Source organism: Pseudogymnoascus destructans (genome assembly GCF_001641265.1).
Source record: "Pseudogymnoascus destructans isolate 20631-21 unplaced genomic scaffold scaffold_2, whole genome shotgun sequence".
NCBI classification, from domain to species: domain Eukaryota; kingdom Fungi; phylum Ascomycota; class Leotiomycetes; order Thelebolales; family Thelebolaceae; genus Pseudogymnoascus; species Pseudogymnoascus destructans.
In genome coordinates, this window is record NW_020167521.1 from 1,738,309 (window position 1) to 1,757,840 (window position 19,532).

A 19,532-nucleotide genomic window follows, 5' to 3' on the forward strand; every position below is an offset into this window, starting at 1 on the left:
TCTACTTGCCTTGAAACATCCGACCCTTACTCCTAGTGTTATGAAGCTATATGAAGCTACTGCATTAAAACATAATATATCCAGTGCCTTTAGAAACAAGGCGCAATGACAACGCACAAGTTTCCACGACAGATCAAGAAGCACGGCGGAGCGGGCCCAGAGCACTACAGTCGGACCTAGATGGGAATACAAACATCGCGAAAGTGCTAAACCCCAGGATTGGAGGTGAACCATGTAATATACATATTTGACTGGTTGCTGAACTTAGAGCGGTAATGAGTGCCACTTAGGTTGATAACTTCAATATACATCCGGATGTGATACGACAGTGAAGAGGCCCTACATACTACCACACCAAGTTTGCTCTGTGTTATGGACACAAAGGGAATATATAAATGAAAATAACAATTAAGTGATAATATTATACTATGGTAGTGATTGTTCCCAGTTGCAGCAACGAACATCCCGGACCCATGCAAAGTGAAAACCGTTTTCCAGCCGTTTCTCCCCCTGAATGAGCTCCTTGCTTAACAAAAAATCAACTTACCCGCCGGCCCCTCGGCTTTTTTCAGCCTCATGCAGTCCCGTTTTCCAAGTCATGTCACACAGCCTATACATCTCCATCCTGCTTTGCAGTCGTAGGCCTCTTCTCCTCGTTGCTCGTCCCCACTATCCCCGTCCCTATTAATGCCACAGCACCAAGTAAACACGCTATCACCATGGTGCCGAAACACATGTAAAACACGGCCCGATATCCTAACCACAGTGCATCTTGACTCCCGTCTTGTCCTCCCTGGACCCGCGCGCGGCCACGACTCCTGCAAGCGCCAGACCGAAGGCACCTCCGAGCTGCTGGGCGGTGTTGGACATAGCGCCTGCGAGAGCCTGTGTCTTTTTTGGGAAAGCATCAGTAATGACGAGGTTGGCGATTGTGAAGACAACTGTTTAGAGATGTTAGTTATTGTCCTTTGTTTACGTGGATACCCAGCACTAGTGATGAGCCGGTTGTGAAGGAGACGATGCTTGGAGATGGGGAGGGATTATTTACCTCCTGCAGATACCGGACTCAGTAGTACAGCCCAGAAACTACATATCCAGTAATTCCAGGCGGGGTTGATAATACACAGAAGCAGCGGGGAGAGGATCCCAAAAACGTTTGCAGTTAGGACAAGATAGTAGCTGCTGACATGACACGCGAGGAACCCCGTGAGAAGATTGAGGGCGATACCGGCGATGACGTTTGGGAAGAGGAGAACTGCAGCGTTCAAAGCACTGAAGTGTTGGATATTTTGGAAACTAGTCAGGAAAAAGTCTCGTCAGTTTGATCTCGTATTAGCACAAGGATAAGAGGTAACTTACAAGAGACTGAGAAACATCCTCATACATTGAAGGGTGGCCCAAATAAGCACTACCATAAGACACATGCATGTGAAAGCTTTATTACGCCACATTGAATTCGGAACCAGTGCTGGGCGTCCATGCTTCTCTTGTAAATTCATCCAAAAAGCGAACATGGGTATGAGAAGTGCAGCGAGGCAAAGAAGAACTATATTGACCGGGTGTTCTATGGCCTTCAGGTCTCCCGAAATGGTTCTGGAAAAGGCGTGTTAGCACGTATCCCATACTCGACCGGACAGACTTGCGCAAAAACGTATGAGAGAGTGCCGAAGCACGTACTCGAGATAGTAAGACCTATCCAATCTACACTGCGGTAGAAACTGCTCCATGATGACGACTCTTTCCTTGTATCGTTGGGGAGCGACCAGGTGTTAACCAATCCAAGGAGAATAGTCAGTGCTGCCGTGATGTGGATTGCAAGCCGCCATCCAGGCCGCGACCCTCCCCTGGGGATCTGCTCGGACTGGGGAGCTGCCTTAATCAATAGCAGCCTCTGGAGGTCAGCTGCACATGCTTCATTAGCTCAGGCCTGTATGGTGGAATTGGAGAATTAAAGATACCTCTTGATCGGTATCTAAATTGAAATATAGCGATGGGATGGTTCCAGATGTTGTTATAAGTATGATAACTAGTATGAGCCACCGGAATCGCTGGGGGATTGAGGATTTTGTCGGTGTATCTGCGTTGAACAATCAGCATTGATGCCACGGACGAGACGTATATAACTCACCCAATGCCTAACGACAAGCTTTTTCTTGCGGCAACTTTCTCCGTTATAGTAGCCATGGCATGAGCGGTATCTGTGATAGAGTCAGAAAATTTTACGGGGCCTTATTTAGAACTTCGTTTCCATGGGCGTAGTTTTTCTGGGATATTTTTATACTCACGATTTGCTTGTTTTAGCCCTTGCGTCCACTGTGAAGCCCTGGCTTCGTCTGGCTTTCCTGGTATGATCCGGATCTGGAACATCCCCATACTTTCCATCTTCTTTCTCTCCGTTAGAGATAGACCATCGCTCTCACCGTCACCTGAAAGTATTTTCAACTTATCAAACTTGAAGGTTCTCACTAGTGGGTTCCGTTCATTGCCACCAGCATATCCTTCCGACGCACCTCTCAACCATTTGTTGTCATTCGACCAATTGGAAGTGTAGCTCATCCAATTTCGGATATCAGCACCAGGGTCTTCGAACCCGAACATAACCCCATGAGGAGCATGCATATAATCTGACCTGACATAGAAATTCAGCCAGAAGGGTCCACCATCTGGAGGAACTTCAATGTAGTTGGAAGTCACAACGGAAAGAGGCGACTGCAGCCCTTCAACAATATTTGGTTCGACATCGGCGTATTCGGGGAGTTGCCCTTGTGCGTTATGAACAGTGACAGAGATACCTGGAAAGGAAGGGAGGATCGCCATCTTTGATCTTGCGGCAATGAATAGATAGTTGGTATCCGAGGAAGCGTGAAATGAAGTGGTATTCGGATAAGAGCGAAGTGAAGTGAAGTAGATGTAGTAAATTTGACCCGCTATTCTGGTTAGGGTGCCTACAAGATGTGAATTTGAAGTAGACTGGCTTGATATGGGTTTCGTTCAATATGCTTTGGCTCCCGATTTGTTTATATTTGATAGAGCCCCACCGCAGGTATGGTCAAGATAGATAATGCGAGAGCCGCCGAGGAAGGTGAACGTGAGGTAGATAGAAGAAAAAGCTTCTTGGAGTTGATGGAAGCAAGTAGGGTATACGAAGCAAGTTGTTTGGATACTAGGTGTTTGTCTAGTGGGCGACGAAGAACCCTCAGAGCCAACTCCTTTCGGGAAAAGAAATAATCGAACCAGGAAGTACAGGAGCTGTGGCCCTTATATTCCCAGTGTTCAACCAAATGAGGATGTAAGGTGCTTTCTTGATGTGGTCAGATTCCTCAAGAGAAGGTGCTAACTTTGTAATATGATAAGCTAGAATTATATAGTTGGTTTACTTCTTGAGTAAAGGGTACCTGGAGATTATATCGTGTAATGAAATGAACCAGGCACGAATTGAGAACGGGATGTATTAGGGGCAAAGAAGCAACTCTCAAAGAATTCCTAGAATGAGATTCACCACAACAAAAAAGTACTCTTCACGAAATACACCACTTGGTCTATTATCCTCCTCGAGCCTTGTTATGCCCCTACTTTATAGTTTACGACACAACCAAAGCGTTGTGTTCTCTCATTACATCCTTGATTTCAACGCCTTCTCCAGATGATAAAAATCCTAGAACAAAAGTAGAACATACAAATATTGCCATTCATTGGGCCCGTTTGCTCTTCGTGTATCAGTTCCTGTCTATATGGAAGCCTTCTTATTAATATTCTTCCCATATATGCATATGTGTGTGCAAACTGTGTAGTCCGCGACTCATTTCATAGTCACAATATCTGGACGGAACACCATCTATAGATTGCCCACAAGGGTTGCTCCAGCCCGAGGTACTGATCCTCAAACCTTTACATCTATCTCCCCGAACCACGTCACGAAGTATTTTCGAACCTCGTTCTTTTCGGGTCCGGCCCATCATCAGGAAGATCACTCCGCCCAGTACCCCCAGTTGCCTGGCCAACAGGCTCTACCGGCACCATCGGCGGGCTCCCAGAGTACGCAAAAACAGGATCATCCCAAATATCCCTCGGCACCATAGCACTCGCAGGCGTCCCTCTATGACGCGGACTATTCGGGAGAAACATTGGATTATCTGCGATTCCGAAGCGGTAATAAGGGTGTATAAGGTCGTTGCTAAAATCAAGGCAGATATTTTGATTCAATGTCGGCTGGACGGGCGTTTCGGGATCTGGCTGTAGCGTATTTGATGTGGTGAATCCGCTGGAGTGGTTGAGCGTTTGGGAGGTAAGTGGGCTTCTGGAACCTAATAGGTTGTCCTTGAAGCTGATGAGTCTTGAAAAGGGAGTACTTGGGTGCTGTAGGCTGCCGCTGGAGAGTTGCGGTGCTGTTGCATATGCAGAGCTAGCATTGCTCCCACCCTCGACTCCGCCGGTGCTGTTACTCGGCTCTGAGGTTGATGCAGGTTGCAGCAATGGCGTTGTGGCTGTGAGAATGTCCCGTATATTCTGTGCTCTGACCCGTTCCCCATCTCTACCACAGGACACCATATGCTCGAGGAGTTCAAGACAAGTGTGAGTAGATTGTCTTGCCGCAAGCTCGAATTTAGTTGTCCCTGTCGTCCCGTGCTTTTCTTTTGCATCTCTCAGCTCCAACAGGCCGTACATCAACATTAGCCCGCATTGCCAAACGGTGTATATATGCGCCCCTGGATTGATGTCAAATACCAGGAGGTATTGCTTGAAGTGCGAGAGCAATAGAAGAGTTTGTATATCAACTTGCATGCACTTCAATAACGACACCTGGCTCTGATCCGTTTGTGGCTTAAATGAGAGGGCAGGTCGATGAATCACCAGCCGTACATATAAATACACGAGCTGTATGAACACAACTTCTGGTGCACCTTGGCCAAGGTCTGCCAGAGCTTCTTCCGGTGACATCAAGGCCATATCGGCGAAGCTGACTTGGATATGATCTGGAAGCACGTTTGCCCATTGATCCAAAAGGCGATCGAGAGACCTAATCTTCGCAGGCGTCCCTCTGCGGTTTGTTGTTGTATAGAGGATTTCTAGGGTTTGGGCCAATATTCGGGCTACTTTGACCAGTGCCACAAAAGCCATCATGCCCGTTGGTTCTCCGGGCAGGGCTGCCACGTAACCCTCTGCTGAGACAAGGTCGTCATCAACTTCTGATGGACCGTCTGCATCGATGTCTTGATCACGAAGGGATTTCGGTGATCCGGCTATTGTTGACAGAAAACTATGGGATATTAGAGCAAAACTTGAAAGATAATGTATCGGAACATACCTGTCAAGAATATAACAGACCCAGAAGATCCTTTTGCGGATCTCAGTTGTAACGGGGTTGAAATCAAACCTCCTCGAGTATCGGTGCAGGCCAAGCTCCAAGGATAGCTTGACAACGCTTCCAGTAGTCTGGAGGGCCAGGCTCCTCTTGCCAGTAAAAACGTACCACAGAGCTTGAAGTTCCAAGAACTGCACGGTTCGAAGCGTCCCCAGCTTTATAACAGCATCATAGTAGCTCATCGCTTTCTCAAAGTAAATCGTATCATCGCCGCTGCTCCGGACATGGGGCCCATCATCACCGGTGCCGCTGGTGAGTTGGATTTGGCGGCTCCCAAGGGCAAGTACCATATAGAATATGCCAAATATCTCTGCGGGGATATCTACATCCGGGGCAGTTTGTCGCTTGAAGTACATCAGCTCGAGATTTCCCATGAAAGTCGGCCGATGTAATATTGGAAATATATATCTCCAAAACTCGAACCACGCCTCGCAGCACCTTTTTGCTGTCTCATAAGGCGGTAATTCCTGAAGGAAATCTTTCCGTAGCTGGGTCGAATAAACTTTGTACTCGACATTGTAGTCGTCTGTTTCCACTTTCAGAAGGTCATGCCCGATTTTCCACTGCACGTTGCTTTTGAGAGTTGAAAATCTTTGCTCAGCCATACCAACGAAGAATATCCCCGAGGACGAACCAATATATCTCCCAACCCCTCCCCTGTCCGAGTTCATCCGTCCAACCTCACGGCATATCGAGTCATCCACGGTGATGGCCCTTGGCTTTGCTCTATTATCTCGCCGACCAGATGTGGTCAATCCCAGAGCACGTGTGGTGTGACCTTGGTTTTTCGGCGACTGCGCATGAGACACCGACCTACTTCGCATGGCTAATTCCAACTCCTGGATTTTGACATCCTTTGCAGCATTCTCGGCTCTCATTTTCTGAGCTTCCCCCTCCACGATCCGGAGACGCTCCTCAATGGACTCCGTATAGGTTCTTGGGTAGCTCTTTCTGGTCAATTTGACCATAGTCAAGCATTCCAGTCCCGCCACCTGGCACCTCCCGCAAGTGGGAACAATTCCATCGCATCGGACCTTTTTCATCCGGCACCTGTCGCAAGCCTGGATGGCCCTTCCAGACCCCGTGAGGGCTGGGCCATCGCTGGAGGAGCCTTGGCCGGCCTGGCCGCTTTCTGACACTTCCCTTTGATCATCCATTTCCGATACGCGCTTCTACCGGCGCATAGAATAGTCAAGGTTCTAAGAACATTATAGCTTAGGTTGGCGCATTATTGACGCTAGTGATCGACTGTTTATAGCATATTCCGCGTGCCAATGTCGTCGCGCAACTTCTCGAGTTAATACTTCAGCTGACCCCTGGAAGAAACTGCGAGCTGAGAGAAGTAACTGTATGTTCTTGGGAATTTTTCTATTCAATGACTGGAGAATAGGTCGGCATGAAGTCGGCAGTGTGATCATGGTGGGATGAAGGCGGGACATGTAGTGGGCAGTCAACTGTGGATCTGAAGGTGGTAGTGGGCAGTCAACTGTGGATCTGAAGGTGGTGTAGTTGGCCACACTCATGCCAAGGGCGGTCCTAAGTTGGATGAGTAAGCACGGAAAGAAGGACATGAGAACCTCAACACTCACTTACAAGACAATTATGCTGTGCAATTCGTTTTCCGTTCGAAATAATAAACCATATCGTAGCTCAGGTTTGCTGATATTGTTTGCTTGTATCTCTTGTATTTCCACCTCCAGGATTTGTTGCCATTGGTCTCGAAGTCGCTCTATCCCACAACCTTGCCTTTCTCACCTCATAGCTTTCATGTCCATTTCAATTCGAAACCTGCCTTTCTTGCTATATCTCACGCCAGTCAAAATATGGTGGCATTGCACCTTATATCCTTAGCAGCAGTTCTATAACCCCTCAGCAATGGCCAGCCATACAGTTCAGTTTTTGTGTCGCTATCCCTCTTTCCCTTCTTCTTCTTTCTCTTCTTCTTCTTCTTCTTCTTCTTTCTCTTCTTCTTCTTCTTTCTCTCCTTTTTCTTCCTCGTCTTCTTCCTCTTCCCCTTCCCAAGCTTCGCATCCACAGAATCCTATTGACTTGCGATATAACACTCATCACATAGTCGCCTTCGAGTTTTCTTCTTACCGGTATCGACGACCTTGTGTCCCTTTTGTCCCACATATCCGCAGGTTTTGATTGTACTCGGTTTTCTACAACCGCAAGTGAAGGTGAGGGTGATTCGTTCACACATTATGAAAGATCGGGCAGAACTCGGGCCAACTGAGGTGGCAGATCGTGTGGGGGGTTTGCTGGAAGTCTATGAGGCATAGACAGCGGGGTGTAGTAGACTCTATGGTTTGTAGTCAAATTGTAGAGAGAAATCAAGTTGAACTCGGGTCAACCGAGTTGGCAGATCGTGTGGGGGGTTTGCCGGAAGTCTAGGAGGCATCGACAGCGGGGGAGTGTAGTAGACTCTATTATTCGTAGTCAAATTGTAGAGAGAAATCAAATTATAAACGCGAATTTACTCTGATATTTATATATTTTCAGTTATGGCGAACAGCTAGTTTAACAAAGACCCCCTTAGTATCGATACTCGAGTCGAGTCTGAATTGACTTATGGAGACAATGGTGAATGGACCGTGTAACAAAGACCAATGTCGAGTATTTGAAACAGACCTTGATTGTGGTGATTATTCACGTTAGAGGTGGCTTCAGTAACAAGGTCAGAAGTTCTTTCATCCAAATCAGAAGTAGCTTCATGTAAGTCAGAGGTAGCTTCAGCCAACAATGGAATGGCAGACGTGACTCTCCCGAAGTCAAGCACCAAATGTCGTTTTTGACCAAATGTCCCAAGCTTGGGACATCCTACCCAAGCTTGGGGCATTCGGCCGGGAACCGTTTTTGGTTTTCGGTTTTTGGCTTTGGTGATCACCCCCTGGTCAACCTCAGGACACTCCCCCCTGTCAACCTCCGGCCACTTAAAAATAGCTTCTGTTCGTTACCCATATTAGGCGCCACCAACAACAAGGCTTAGTCATTATCAATTGCCCTCGATAAAAAGTGGGTAAAGGGTAAGAGGTAAAGGGTAAGGTGGTAATGGGTAAGAGGTAAAGGGTAACAAGGTTACTTCTGCCCAGCCCCCCTCAGAAAAGCCTATCCAAGCTCTCAATATTCCACCCCTTCTCCCTAGGCGTATGCCATTCCGCCCCTGGCCCCGCACTCCCCCAACCCCTCTTCTCATCCTGTCTCGCATTCCAACTCCCATTACACTCCTCATACGAGGACCTCCCATGAAGCAGTCCCTCGAGCCCTTCAATCCCATCTTCTTCAAGCCAGTACGTGACTCGCGACCCGATAGTCCCTACGAAGCCTCCAGCATCGAAGCGGGCAGTGACGCGAACTTGGTTGGGGGTCGACCAGTCTTCGCAGGCTATCTTCCACCGCGGCTTTAGCTTTGCAAGGTCGATCCTTGCTTGGGCTGCCTGTCGAGCCTCTCGCAGTTCTGAGGTTGGTCCGGATGAGGAGTCGACGTTCGCTGCGTGCCCGCTGGCACCGCTTGTGTTACTCGGCATGGAAGTTTCTGAGCCTTTCCTCCGTCCTGTGGGTATCTGCCCGTTCCTTCCATTCCCATTAAATGATGGTGCTATTAGCGGAGTATCAAATCCACTACTTGGGCGACAGGTGCGTTGTAAGATCCCATCGTAATCTCTCGGGGCTCTCAACCTTCGCAATTTTGGGAATCCACCTGCATCAATGGCTTTGGCGAGGATATAGTTTGCGTCGTTGCAGTTCACCTCAGAAGTCTGGGGTGAAGATGGGATATCCCAATGCAGGAACTTCAACCTGGGTGAGGCGATATAGGGGTGTAGGAACACGGTTGTCCCCGCAGGGAGAACCAGCGGTGTTGGTGAAAAGAAGGAGACTTGGGATAGTGAGGGTAGAGATGAGAGGATGCGTCCAATAGCCACAACGGACATGACGTCGGGTTGAAGTAAGGATAATGTTAGAGATGAGAGCGTGGCGGTAAGTGGAGCTCTCGTTAGGTCGATGAGAGTTTGGGCAGTAGCGGTTGAGATGATTGAGAGGTGGAGGGAGGCCAGTGGTGGGAGATGCATTATAAAATCTGGCGGGGGTGATAAGGAAGAGAGAGCCAGATGACGGAGGGAGGGAAGATGGCTCCAAAGTGGTTCTAGTACCGAGGCATCAAAAGCACTGGTCGGTCTACAGTGTATTGCCAAGGTACGAAGGAAATCCCACCCGGAATGATGGGAGATGAACGCCCGAGCTTGATCGGACAGTGGAACCCCGTATCCACCAACTGACCTGGCGTAGGAAGTCTGGAATGATGGCTGTCCATCGATATTCCAAAGCTGCTCCGCAAGCCTCGTCCTGGTGCTCAGCGCATGAGAGATGCGTGAATAATCATAGTCATAATGGGGATAAAACCCAACAAGTCTTTCGAGATTCGGGCAAGCCATAACAATCGATGCGACAATATCGTCGTATAGCAGCTGATCTTTCTTCGAGCTCCCCGCACCCGCCTCCATGTGCGAGGGTACTCGTATCGTCTTCACCAACTCTGCAAGCCCAGGGTTTGCCCGCAATGTCCTCCGGAGGAGCTTCAGCCTTGTTCCATACTTCACCCTGAACCTCTTTTTAATATGGCCCATAGAGTCCGATCCTGTGGTTATGATGGTCTCGTACATAACTTTCTTCGCAGGACCCATAAATTGGCGGTTTGCGAGCGTGAGGCTGCATACATCTCGCATATAGCAAGTTGGGCATGTCCTCTTCTTCTCGTCCGCATCCAGATGCACAGTCCTGAGCTCTGCGACTATGAGTAATATGATTTCCTCTGGCAAGCGCCGTAATGCCGATTCGGAATAGTAATCTGAAGTATTATCGAAAGCGTCGAAAATATTCAACCGCTGTGGCCGTAACTTCTGTGGCCGTAATAATCCTCCCGTTCCCATCTTTTGTACATTTCCATACCCATTACTTGATTCATTATAGCCATAACCTAGTGATGACTTCCTCGGCAGATCTGACCTCGCGAACGTCGACCTTTTGGGACTAGAACTCGCAGCATTTTGTGTGTCCATGGACGTTTTCGAGCTGCTTCGCCCCCCACTTGCCCAGTTCACTGCCCGCCACCCTGTCGTCGCCGCCGATAAAGCTGTTGAAGGTCGCATACCGTAGCTATCGCTGCTATCTGACCTGCGGGGGAGATGTGGTTCCATTCCTGGCTCCGTGTCGCTCTCATACGCCTTTGTCGGTTCTGCCCGCGCGTACCAGCTCGATGTCTCAGTCCGGGCGATGAAGTCGATTTCGTCCTGCGTCAATTTATACGACGGCGATGTGTCGGAGCTGCGGCTTGTTGCCAATGTGCCATGCGACATTGAGCGGGTTGAACTCGACGCAGGTAAGGGGCTTGGCTTGCCGTCTGTGGCGGCTGAGGCCCGTCTGCTATTGAACCAGCCATGTCAGCCATTCTGATCCGAAACGGGGAGGCGGGGGCGCCTGTGCGGTTTATTGATTTATTGATTCGTGCGAATACTACGCGTTGAGGCTGAAAGCGCAAGGTGGACTTGGGGGCACTCTTTCGGAAGGGACAAGGCTGACAGGGTGAAGGCGAAGGAAGGGGTTCCACTTACGCCTTGGCGATTCTATCATCTTCATTGGTGCCATTAATGTCATAAGTCGTCGACGGCGCAGATGGCGCTCGGCGCCGTGGGCTTTCCATTGACATTGCCTCCTGGTATGGTTTATCGAGAGGTTGAAGCTCATTGGCGGCGTCCCATCATTTGGCCCTCGATTCGTATACTAGAACTGTTGATGTCTCTAGCTCGGGCTGAATGTCCGTCTTACCCGCAACCACCAAGCTCCCACTGGTGAACGATTGATGCTCGAGTAGACATGAGCTGAGACGTTCGGCAGTTAGGAGTTAAAAACGATCTTCATACGAATGATACCATGCTTGGGTGAACATTGTTGCTTGATGTGCGGTGAGTGGGTGGATACTAGTGGGGTTTCTCCGCTCCGCTTCCCCATTCACGTATTTGTTCAGCAACGTTGCCTCTTTGCTAAATTCTACTATAAGCGCTCTCCTTGAGATATGTGGCCTTTTGTCTAATAGTGTGTCACGATTTTACAGCCTCTTTGATGCCCAACTCTCGGTATCTTCGGAACGGCATCGTACACACGGCATGTCATGTTTATAAGCCTTTTCTTAGCGCACATCAACCTCGCATTGTATGACAAGAGTTAAGTTACAGGGCTACGTGGATGTGACAGTAACTAGGATTATAATGTTTGACAACACGGGATTGATTACTTCCCACAGACCAAGCCAAAAAAATACTTTCTAGGAACGCGCTGGCTATTGCTTTATAGCAACGTGGGTATACGTATTCCGAATTTGATAAACGCCTTCAAACAGATCCAATTTTCATCATCTTCCAGCCAGCCCCTTCTCCAAGTCTTCGTCCGATGGCCCTCTCCTAGTCAAAGGTAAGAACAGTCAATGGGACAGTTGCCGTTATTTTGATATTCGTGCGTCGGTGTAAAAGGTAACCGCCTCATCTCGTGTGGGACAACTTAGGTGGCGGTACGATCAAAGCGTATGGCGGTATTGATCCGATCAATCTCCGCAGTCAGCAGGCCCATGCCGCATTCCACAACGGAAAGTATTTTCCTTAGCTCGTCCAGTGCTGTATCGTTGTGATTGTAAAAGACACCATCAATGCTGCTCCTCCAGTGCGAGGTGGTGTTGTGGCCGTGTTGGAAGCTGTCAACATCATATTCCGCCATCGGTTTGGATATGGTAGATGAAGATGGATCCTGGCCAAGCGCCGCCTCGACGAAACGATCATCAAATGAGCGCTTTCTTCCAGACGGGTCATCAAGATCAAATTGTACGTGATTGACGAAATCTCGCCCAGCCGCATACTCATCGTAACCCAGTGCGGTTGCACGTAAAATAGACAATTCCAGGCCCGGCATTCCCTGGAGTTCTTCGGCAATCCATTTTGCGCCATGGGGCTTAGAAACTTCAGGTCCCAGTCCGATCCATAGTGGGATGGCATCCCCAATCCTGACCTTCAGGTAGACTTCGTTCAAATAAAGCTCTTTGAGAGAAGAAGCGCATTTCTTGACCATGTTAAGAAGGGAGTCTGCCTCGACATCGACGCGGTTCAGTTCTAGGTAACGGAGGTTGTCGAGGTTGCTGCTTCCATTGATATCGTGATACGGCAAAGATTGCATTTGCCAACTCTGCAAATCTCCTTGAAAGCCCAATTCATGCTGACGAACTGCAGTAGTCCTTTTGCTATTCCAGCCAATGATACACAGGCTTTCCAGATTAGTGGCCTCGGTAATAAGCCTCCAAAGAGCTGCAGAAAACCTATTCTGGCTGTGGCCGCTGCTTTCTTGACGCTTAAGGGAGAGGACAAGGTGCTTCAAAGGATTGAAAATCTTGATGGCGTTCTGCAGGTCAATGGGATTTTGATACACGTCAAGCAGTGTTGTGTCGGATAGGTGGCTCAGCACCATGGTTTCAATAGGAGCTGCCTCTTCCGAGCGGTTGGCAAGGCACTCAGCAGCTGTTGCAAAAAGCATGGTGCCTGATCGACTTGCTTGGCCTACAAATTGGAATGGCAAGTTGAGTTTAAAGCAGCTTGCTTTATTTGCTGTATCAAGCATTGTAGTCACCGCATTCTTAAAGTCGCTTTCATCGAACGATGCTGAGCCCATACAGTATCGACGAAGGGAGTCAAAGACATCATTCATCTCGGGGAATTTGTCCACGATAGAGGCAAAAGCATTTTGGAGGCGTAGGATTTCATCTAAAGTCCGAAGGTCAGCAACCGCCGGATGCAATACGCAGTTCAAGTATATAGAAAGGTGTTCTGTGGGTTAATGTGGCACATGACACTGCCCATTCGACTCGGATGATTCTTGATTCGTAGTAGTTAACAAGTAAAGGCTTACCGTCGTCACGTATAATCGTGAGATCGACATAGATAGCATCGCAGTAGTCTGCAGTTCCTGCAAGGTATTTCAAGTCTAGAGGCTTTCCATTCCTCTCAAGACGGGAGAAATCTAGCTGGACGGTCTTGAGAAGGTCCTCCCGAAGCAACTCGTTGAAGACCTTGCACACCAAGCGGAATGGCAGTATATCATTTTTGGAGCTTGGATTCAAAGCAATCAAGGACCCAAGGATCCCTCTGAGTATTTCTGGTGGAAGATTGTCCATGGCGGCTTATAACGAACCAAATAAGATGGTGGGGCAATAGATGGAGGTTGACCTTGTCCTCAACGACGCATGCGATAATGGATAGGAACAATATTGATCCGGAGTGGTGTCGTCTAAGTAGAGAGGGCGAGCGGGTTATGGAGCATGGGGTGTCGCATGGAGTTTCTTTTCTCGGGACCTACAGTATCTCTGAGCAAATGGCTTAATGAAAGGCCACAATATGGCAACTCTAGTTTGTTGTCGCACTGCCGTATGCAGAATGCTTCTTCGGACTTTCGGGGCGGGACGAGTGCCACAGCTGTTGCATCGACCCATCGACGGATGGAGACGATCCACAATTACTCGGATATTACAATGACGTAGCAAGGCTTCCTTGCCGCGATGATCCCAACGTGCTGTTTCCCGAAGAATAGGATGAATGGGGTTTTGAATCACCAAGAAAATACTCGACACGGCCTCGATGATTACCCAGCGAATCGGGACAAGCTGAGCGAGGGCGTGTCATCTCACTGGTGTGAAGAATGGAGCCACATTAACACGCCGTGATGATGATGACCACCCATGCCTGCGCGCGCGCAGCATATTATTGAAAGTGTGCAGGGGTTGTGCCTAATCCACGGACAACACAGCCTCTTTGGTTAGGGAGAAAATTGACGAAGGCGGACCACCAGCACAAGGAGAAGTCCATTTTGGCAGAAGGCGGGTTGTCTATTCCGACTGATTCACTGCCGCAAAGTCGCCATTTTCTGCAGACCAATTGGCAAATCTGCCTTAGCTCCCAGCAGGCGGGACGCAATCCCTACGAAAATCAATATGGAAAGCGCGTCAGGGGTGCGAACATCACAATGCGCCAGTGTCCAAATTCCTTACCTTATTTGAAGCACAGTCCACGTTTACTCATCCACCGCCCGGGCACGCACAACATAGGGGCATGAGACGACTCAGTTTTGAAATGTGACTGCTGGAGAAAGGGGTCTGTCATGTGGAGTTCAGGGCGTGGCCCAAGCACTGATTTGAGGCTTTGACAACAGATCTCGGAGCCGCTCTTTGACAACGACAACAGCAGCGAGGACCACACACCACCAAGCGGGTCAGAGCAGATGGTCTTAGGGCGCACAACCATGCGGGGTATGGGCCAAGTGGGCCATATGGGCCAAGGTATGGGCCATCTTTCAGCTGGACTTGGTCTCTGCTCATGGGAGCCTGTCAGCACCGACTTTGACGTCTTTTGCTCCCGGTCTCTGTGGCCATACGGAGCGTAGTCAAGCACGGGCAATTGTCCACTCGCAATCTAGGTCTTACAGGCGGTCAAGGCCGACATAGGTAGCTGACATTATCGCCTCTGTAACCCATCTCACTGCTGTCAGCCCCTACGATTATTTCCTCTCTGGGCATAAGTCAGACATTTCGAACCAGGTCTCCGCATGGCTGTGCGTGCTGTATCATGCTGTATCATGCTGTATCATGCTGTATCATGCTGTATCGTGCTGTGCTTGCTGTGCGGGCTACACTGATACCCTGCTACTACCCTGCTACTACCCTGCTCCTACCCTGCTACTACCCAGGTTATCAACAGATGCATGAATAGTTTGGATCTCTCACAGAGGTACAGTTCTGGTTCAGTACTGTACATATATAACAACGAACAGCACATCCTGTATGTAGAGCAGTGCTGCTATTAGTAAAATACGACAAATTCTGTACTGTGCAGAAAAAATGCCTTGAAAAGAGTACATGTAAATGTCTTACCTGTTCCCTTTTTTTATGAACCCATCGACCCATCCCCGTCTCCCCTTCTCACTATCTGCTATCCCCCAGGCCTCCGACATAGCCCTCTCTAATTCCCCTCTCTTTCAATTACCACTTTCCCAATCTCTTTTCTCCACGATCTTTTAAAAGTTCACCTCAGTTATTCGCATAGGATTTTATTTGTGGCTACATGGTGGCTATTACGATCAACTGACGCGAGCATTGAATAATACCTGGACCGCCGGATTCGTTTAATCGCTAATCACCCAGGTCACCTTTTTGAAACACGACCCATCCCGATAGCTTTGACTAGGCAGGCAGGTTTCCAAGCAAGGCGCTTCAGAACAACTCTTGTTTGCCACTACCCACGCTTCTCTGCAGGACAGAGGAGCTTTACATCTTCAAGATCTAGTAAAATAGCATCCTACGCCGTTCGAACATGCTCAATTGAAGGCTCCACGCTCGCTTTGGTTGCATTTGTGTCACCCTGGATATGGAGGTCTTGTCAGGCGCTGCCAGTTCAGCCTTGCCGCGCTCTCACTCCTCGTCCAACTTGCCAACCCGCCAGTCCAGCGAGTTCAAACATGTTCGATCTACTCGGGATTCTGAAGAATTACCTCGGTCTGCCAGCTTCACCTTCTTGCCCGGTCTCGACGTCGACACCTTCAAACTCAACGACTACTTTGACGCTGACGTAGCTGTTGAGCCTTTCAAGCTCTCCCGGACATCATCGGAAGCTACCATTACTGAGAAGGGTCATTCGAAACATGGAGGAAGTAAAAGCCAACAGCAAGAGCTACAGGCAGCCGACAAACGAAAATCCACTGTGTCAGGGTGGGTGTCGAGGGTCCGGGGGAGCCCCGAACGGACTATATCGTTACCTTGGAAAGCACCCACGGACCGAACCACACAGTCACGTCCTATATCGATAAGAACTTCCTCGACAAGGTCGACAGCGTCGCAATCGAGAGCACAATTTGACGACTGCAGCTCCTCCGGATCGTCCTCCAGGTCGCCTTCCCCAAGCAAGAAGCTGGATTTGATGGGACACAGCCCTGATGATCAGTCCACACCTCCAAGCTCTATATCATCCTCAAGCCCGAAACAATCTATAGCTGCCTTATCGATACGATCTGGGTTATGTAAAGCGAAAAATCGATCTGAGAGCCCAGGGGCGGGACTAGTGAGGAGAGGAACTCGGCTACTCGAGCGGTCGAAGAAGATTCAGAGTAGCAGCTTTGATGACGGCAGCTCTCGGTTTTCAAACACCTCCAACAACAGCTTGGGAGGAATATTTACGCTGAACATAAATGGCCTATCTACCCCCGCAACGAGCAGACCAAGTTCGAGAGGCCTGAAAGGCAAGCTCGCCCCTCTGGCAATGCACTCAGCACAAAAGAAGGATGAGCTCTGGCCGGCCTTTTGTTCATTGGATTCTGATTTCCGGAAGTTCCAGACGAAGACGAGTGCTTTGAAGGCTCAGGTCGTACGATCGACTCTCTTGCTATTTCTACGAAATGATTTCTATCTTGATCACCCATCTACTAGGAATCTAGAGCCCGAGCACCTGGATAGGAGAGTGAATGTTCTCGATAAGTGGTGGAGAGGACTACTGGACATGGTTGACACGCAGAATGGCATGTCAGGAGTAGACAGGCCCGTGATTCTCGAGGCAATGGCAGAGATCATGGCGCGACCGGAATGGCGGTTACCACCGTCCCTATTCGCACCATTGGGGGACAAACCAGCGGCTACTGACATGGAAAGAAGTCAATCCACTGGGTCTTTCTCATCTAGCTCTTCCGGATTCGTTACCGATTCGGTTTATCATAATGCAGGCACGACATTTATTCGAAATTTGAATGCCCAGATGAGCACCATTGTGGAGAAAATGTCTCTTAGACATGCCCCAGCAAGTCTTGTTACATTCTGTGGGAAAGCTACAGCATACGCCTTCTTCTTTTGCCCTGGAGTCGCCGACGCACTTGTGCGAGTTTGGAGGACTCCACTGGAAACGGTCAAGAGAGTCGCAGATGAATTTGGATTGCCCCGACGCTATACCAGTCCGAGTGGCGGGAGCGATGGTATTGTCGACACATTTCCGCCCAATCTGCAAATGCTGGGCTGGACATCAGCAAAAACGCTTTCCATCCAGCTACAAAGACCTGCAAAGCTGCCTCTGGAGGTTGCAAAAATCACATGGGGTGGCGCATGGGCTGGTCGATGGTGTGGACGAGACAGTGACCTGTTTTACGTGTTTTGCAAGCATTATCATATTCTCATGGAGGAATTTATACCTGCTGACACACCACTTATCGAGAAGGCCCGGGCACCGGCATTCGTGCTTGTACATGCCCAGATTGTGACGGTGCTTGATGGAACGTTCAGCAGGAAGCCAGCAGCCGCAGCTGGCGCTGGCCCGATATCGCTACTCGGTGGCTCCCTGGCGGGCGCTGATGCTTCGGCAGCGGCGCTACCACTTCTGCCATCCAGCAATCTAGCCCGATTGATGTGTGAGAACCGTCTGATTATGCTGGTGCGAGACTTCTTGTCGGAACAGCCACAGGGCGTCAGCGAGGCACGGCGAACATTCGCAGAGTCTTTCGCGCTCTCTTTGAAAGCTGCCACGAAGAGGACATCGGTGTATAATCACAACGCATGTTCCATCTTGTGTGACTTCCTCGAGGAGGTCCTACCGATATACCTGAGGTATAACACGACGAACTCATTCCACATCGACTGCATTGACTGGTGGTTCTGGCTCGAAGTCTGCCAGAAGATGCTAGAGAGCGACAACCAGATGACAGAAATCCGCCTCCTATCCTTCGTCTACACGACCTGGAACATCCTCACCGTCGTCAACGCTCGAAAAGAAGTCGTCTGCCTCGACTGGCTCCTCTCCGAGCAAACCTTCGAAAGACTCTTCATGCACTGGTCCCCAATGGTCCGCGCCTACTTCATGCGCCTCCTCTGCTGGCGCATCTGCCGCTTCGAAAACGACGCCACCCAGATCCTCAGCACCGTCTCCTCCCGCCTCAAGCGCATCTGGTCATACTACCAGCACCAGAAACACACCGCCCTCCACACCAGCACCCCCATCCCCTCCTCGACCCCCTGCCTCCCCGCTCCCGGCCGTCGCCTCCTAATCATCCGCAACGAAACGCACCCCCCACCACCAAACCACTTCCTCAGCTTCGACGGCATAATCCCCGGCACCCCGCGCCCCCCTTCGCCGACACGCCGCCACTCTACCGCTCCCTCCCCACCCTCACCTGCTGACTCCACCGCTCCCCGCCGCCGCTGGAGCATCCTCGGCAAAATAAACCCCTTCATAGCCGACCCTAATGCACCACCCCAACCCACAACCCTCGAAGCCGCCCGCCTCGCCACAGCAGCCTCACGCTCCCCATCCTCCTCTTTCTCTCATCCCCCTGCGCCCGCGCCCGCACCCGAACCCTCTACCCCAACCTACCGCGCCTTCTCCTTCCGCTTCTCCCTCGAGTGGCACAGCGGACCCCTCCATAGCGCGTCGGACCGACGCATCTTCGGGCGCGACCGCGTCCTCGGTGTGCCGCGGCTGCCAGGGGCGGCTCAGACGTTCTTGCTTGAGACGGTTGAGGGCGCGGCGGATGAGGTGCCGGGGGTGGAGGGGGGGTCGAGGTATGCGGGGAGAGCGCTGGCAGAGTGGGGGATGGTTGCGAGGGAGCTGGAGGGGTTTGTGGAGAGGAGGTTTGGGGAGGGGGTTCCGAGTCTTGGGGCGGTGGAGGTGCCAGAGTTGAGGGCTGAGGGGAGGAGGTGGTGAGTGAGGAATCGGAAAACAGAACGGATGGTTGAGAGGAGAGGGGGAGATACGACAGTGGGGATCGCTGGGTCGTTGTTCTGAACATTTTTTTTTCTGTATTTGTGGAGAGGCTACCTTGTTTTTCATCGCACCGGCGTCTCTATCTTACCGGGGGCCCTACGCAACACCGTGGGCTATCCGTTGCCTTTTTTTATTTTTTAGTTTATACCGCGGATAGGCTTGGATAGCCGCATCGTTTTTTCACGTATTGGGGAGTTTTGGGGATGGATTTATATAATGCCTTTAGGGCGCGAAAATGGCGGGATGGAAACACGGTGGAGTGGGAATATTTACACATTACAAGGAGTATATACCTAGAATTCGAAATACCATATCTTTTTCAGGAAGAGCACTACTGGATGTTTTTTAAA

The 19,532-nt window shown here is 50.0% G+C and overlaps 6 protein-coding genes across 6 annotated transcripts; 1 reads left to right on the forward strand and 5 right to left on the reverse strand.

The window, feature by feature from the left end:
- Positions 1-508: 508 nt before the first annotated feature.
- On the reverse strand, positions 509-2,919 carry VC83_01187 (uncharacterized protein). Its single transcript, XM_024464872.1, has 7 exons — positions 2,286-2,919; positions 2,129-2,198; positions 1,959-2,077; positions 1,644-1,902; positions 1,360-1,593; positions 1,049-1,296; positions 509-941 (listed from the first exon to the last, which is right to left on the reverse strand). The coding sequence occupies exons 1-7, from the start codon at positions 2,815-2,817 to the stop codon at positions 757-759; spliced, it is 1,647 nt and encodes a 548-aa protein (XP_024328032.1). The 5' UTR covers positions 2,818-2,919; the 3' UTR covers positions 509-756.
- A 434-nt stretch (positions 2,920-3,353) lies between these two features.
- Positions 3,354-6,867, reverse strand: VC83_01189 (uncharacterized protein). The gene is made up of 2 exons (XM_024464873.1): positions 5,306-6,867; positions 3,354-5,257 (listed from the first exon to the last, which is right to left on the reverse strand). Exons 1-2 carry the CDS (start codon positions 6,517-6,519, stop codon positions 3,913-3,915), a joined length of 2,559 nt encoding a protein of 852 aa, XP_024328027.1. The 5' UTR covers positions 6,520-6,867; the 3' UTR covers positions 3,354-3,912.
- On the reverse strand, positions 6,844-7,495 carry VC83_01190 (uncharacterized protein; the record flags this gene model as incomplete). The annotated part of the gene is made up of 2 exons (XM_024464874.1): positions 6,844-7,403; positions 7,460-7,495. 2 exons carry the CDS (start codon positions 7,493-7,495, stop codon positions 7,179-7,181), a joined length of 261 nt encoding a protein of 86 aa, XP_024327478.1. The 3' UTR covers positions 6,844-7,178.
- Positions 7,496-7,864: 369 nt separating this feature from the next.
- On the reverse strand, positions 7,865-11,066 carry VC83_01191 (uncharacterized protein; the record flags this gene model as incomplete). Its single annotated transcript, XM_024464875.1, has 2 exons — positions 7,865-10,783; positions 10,972-11,066. 2 exons carry the CDS (start codon positions 11,064-11,066, stop codon positions 8,461-8,463), a joined length of 2,418 nt encoding a protein of 805 aa, XP_024327479.1. The 3' UTR covers positions 7,865-8,460.
- Positions 11,067-11,914: 848 nt separating this feature from the next.
- VC83_01192 (uncharacterized protein) lies at positions 11,915-13,571 on the reverse strand (the record flags this gene model as incomplete). Its single annotated transcript, XM_024464876.1, has 2 exons — positions 11,915-13,161; positions 13,307-13,571. The coding sequence occupies 2 exons, from the start codon at positions 13,569-13,571 to the stop codon at positions 11,915-11,917; spliced, it is 1,512 nt and encodes a 503-aa protein (XP_024327480.1).
- Positions 13,572-15,240: 1,669 nt separating this feature from the next.
- VC83_01193 (uncharacterized protein) lies at positions 15,241-19,521 on the forward strand. Its single transcript, XM_024464877.1, has one exon. The coding sequence runs from the start codon at positions 15,814-15,816 to the stop codon at positions 19,120-19,122; it is 3,309 nt and encodes a 1,102-aa protein (XP_024327481.1). The 5' UTR covers positions 15,241-15,813; the 3' UTR covers positions 19,123-19,521.
- Positions 19,522-19,532: the final 11 nt, after the last annotated feature.

Excerpts from the sequence above, each read along its gene's own strand:
- VC83_01187 (XM_024464872.1), bottom strand. The coding sequence starts at position 2,817 with ATGGCGATCCTCCCTTCCTTTCCAGGTATCTCTGTCACTGTTCATAAC. Across the intron at positions 2,199-2,285 it reads AGGGCTAAAACAAGCAAATC|ATACCGCTCATGCCATGGCT; the intron begins GTGAGTATAAAA and ends ACTCTATCACAG. Across the intron at positions 942-1,048 it reads GAGTCCGGTATCTGCAGGAG|TTGTCTTCACAATCGCCAAC; the intron begins GTAAATAATCCC and ends ATCTCTAAACAG.
- VC83_01189 (XM_024464873.1), bottom strand. The coding sequence starts at position 6,519 with ATGGATGATCAAAGGGAAGTGTCAGAAAGCGGCCAGGCCGGCCAAGGC. Across the intron at positions 5,258-5,305 it reads GTCTGTTATATTCTTGACAG|TTTTCTGTCAACAATAGCCG; the intron begins GTATGTTCCGAT and ends AATATCCCATAG.
- VC83_01193 (XM_024464877.1), top strand. The coding sequence starts at position 15,814 with ATGGAGGTCTTGTCAGGCGCTGCCAGTTCAGCCTTGCCGCGCTCTCAC.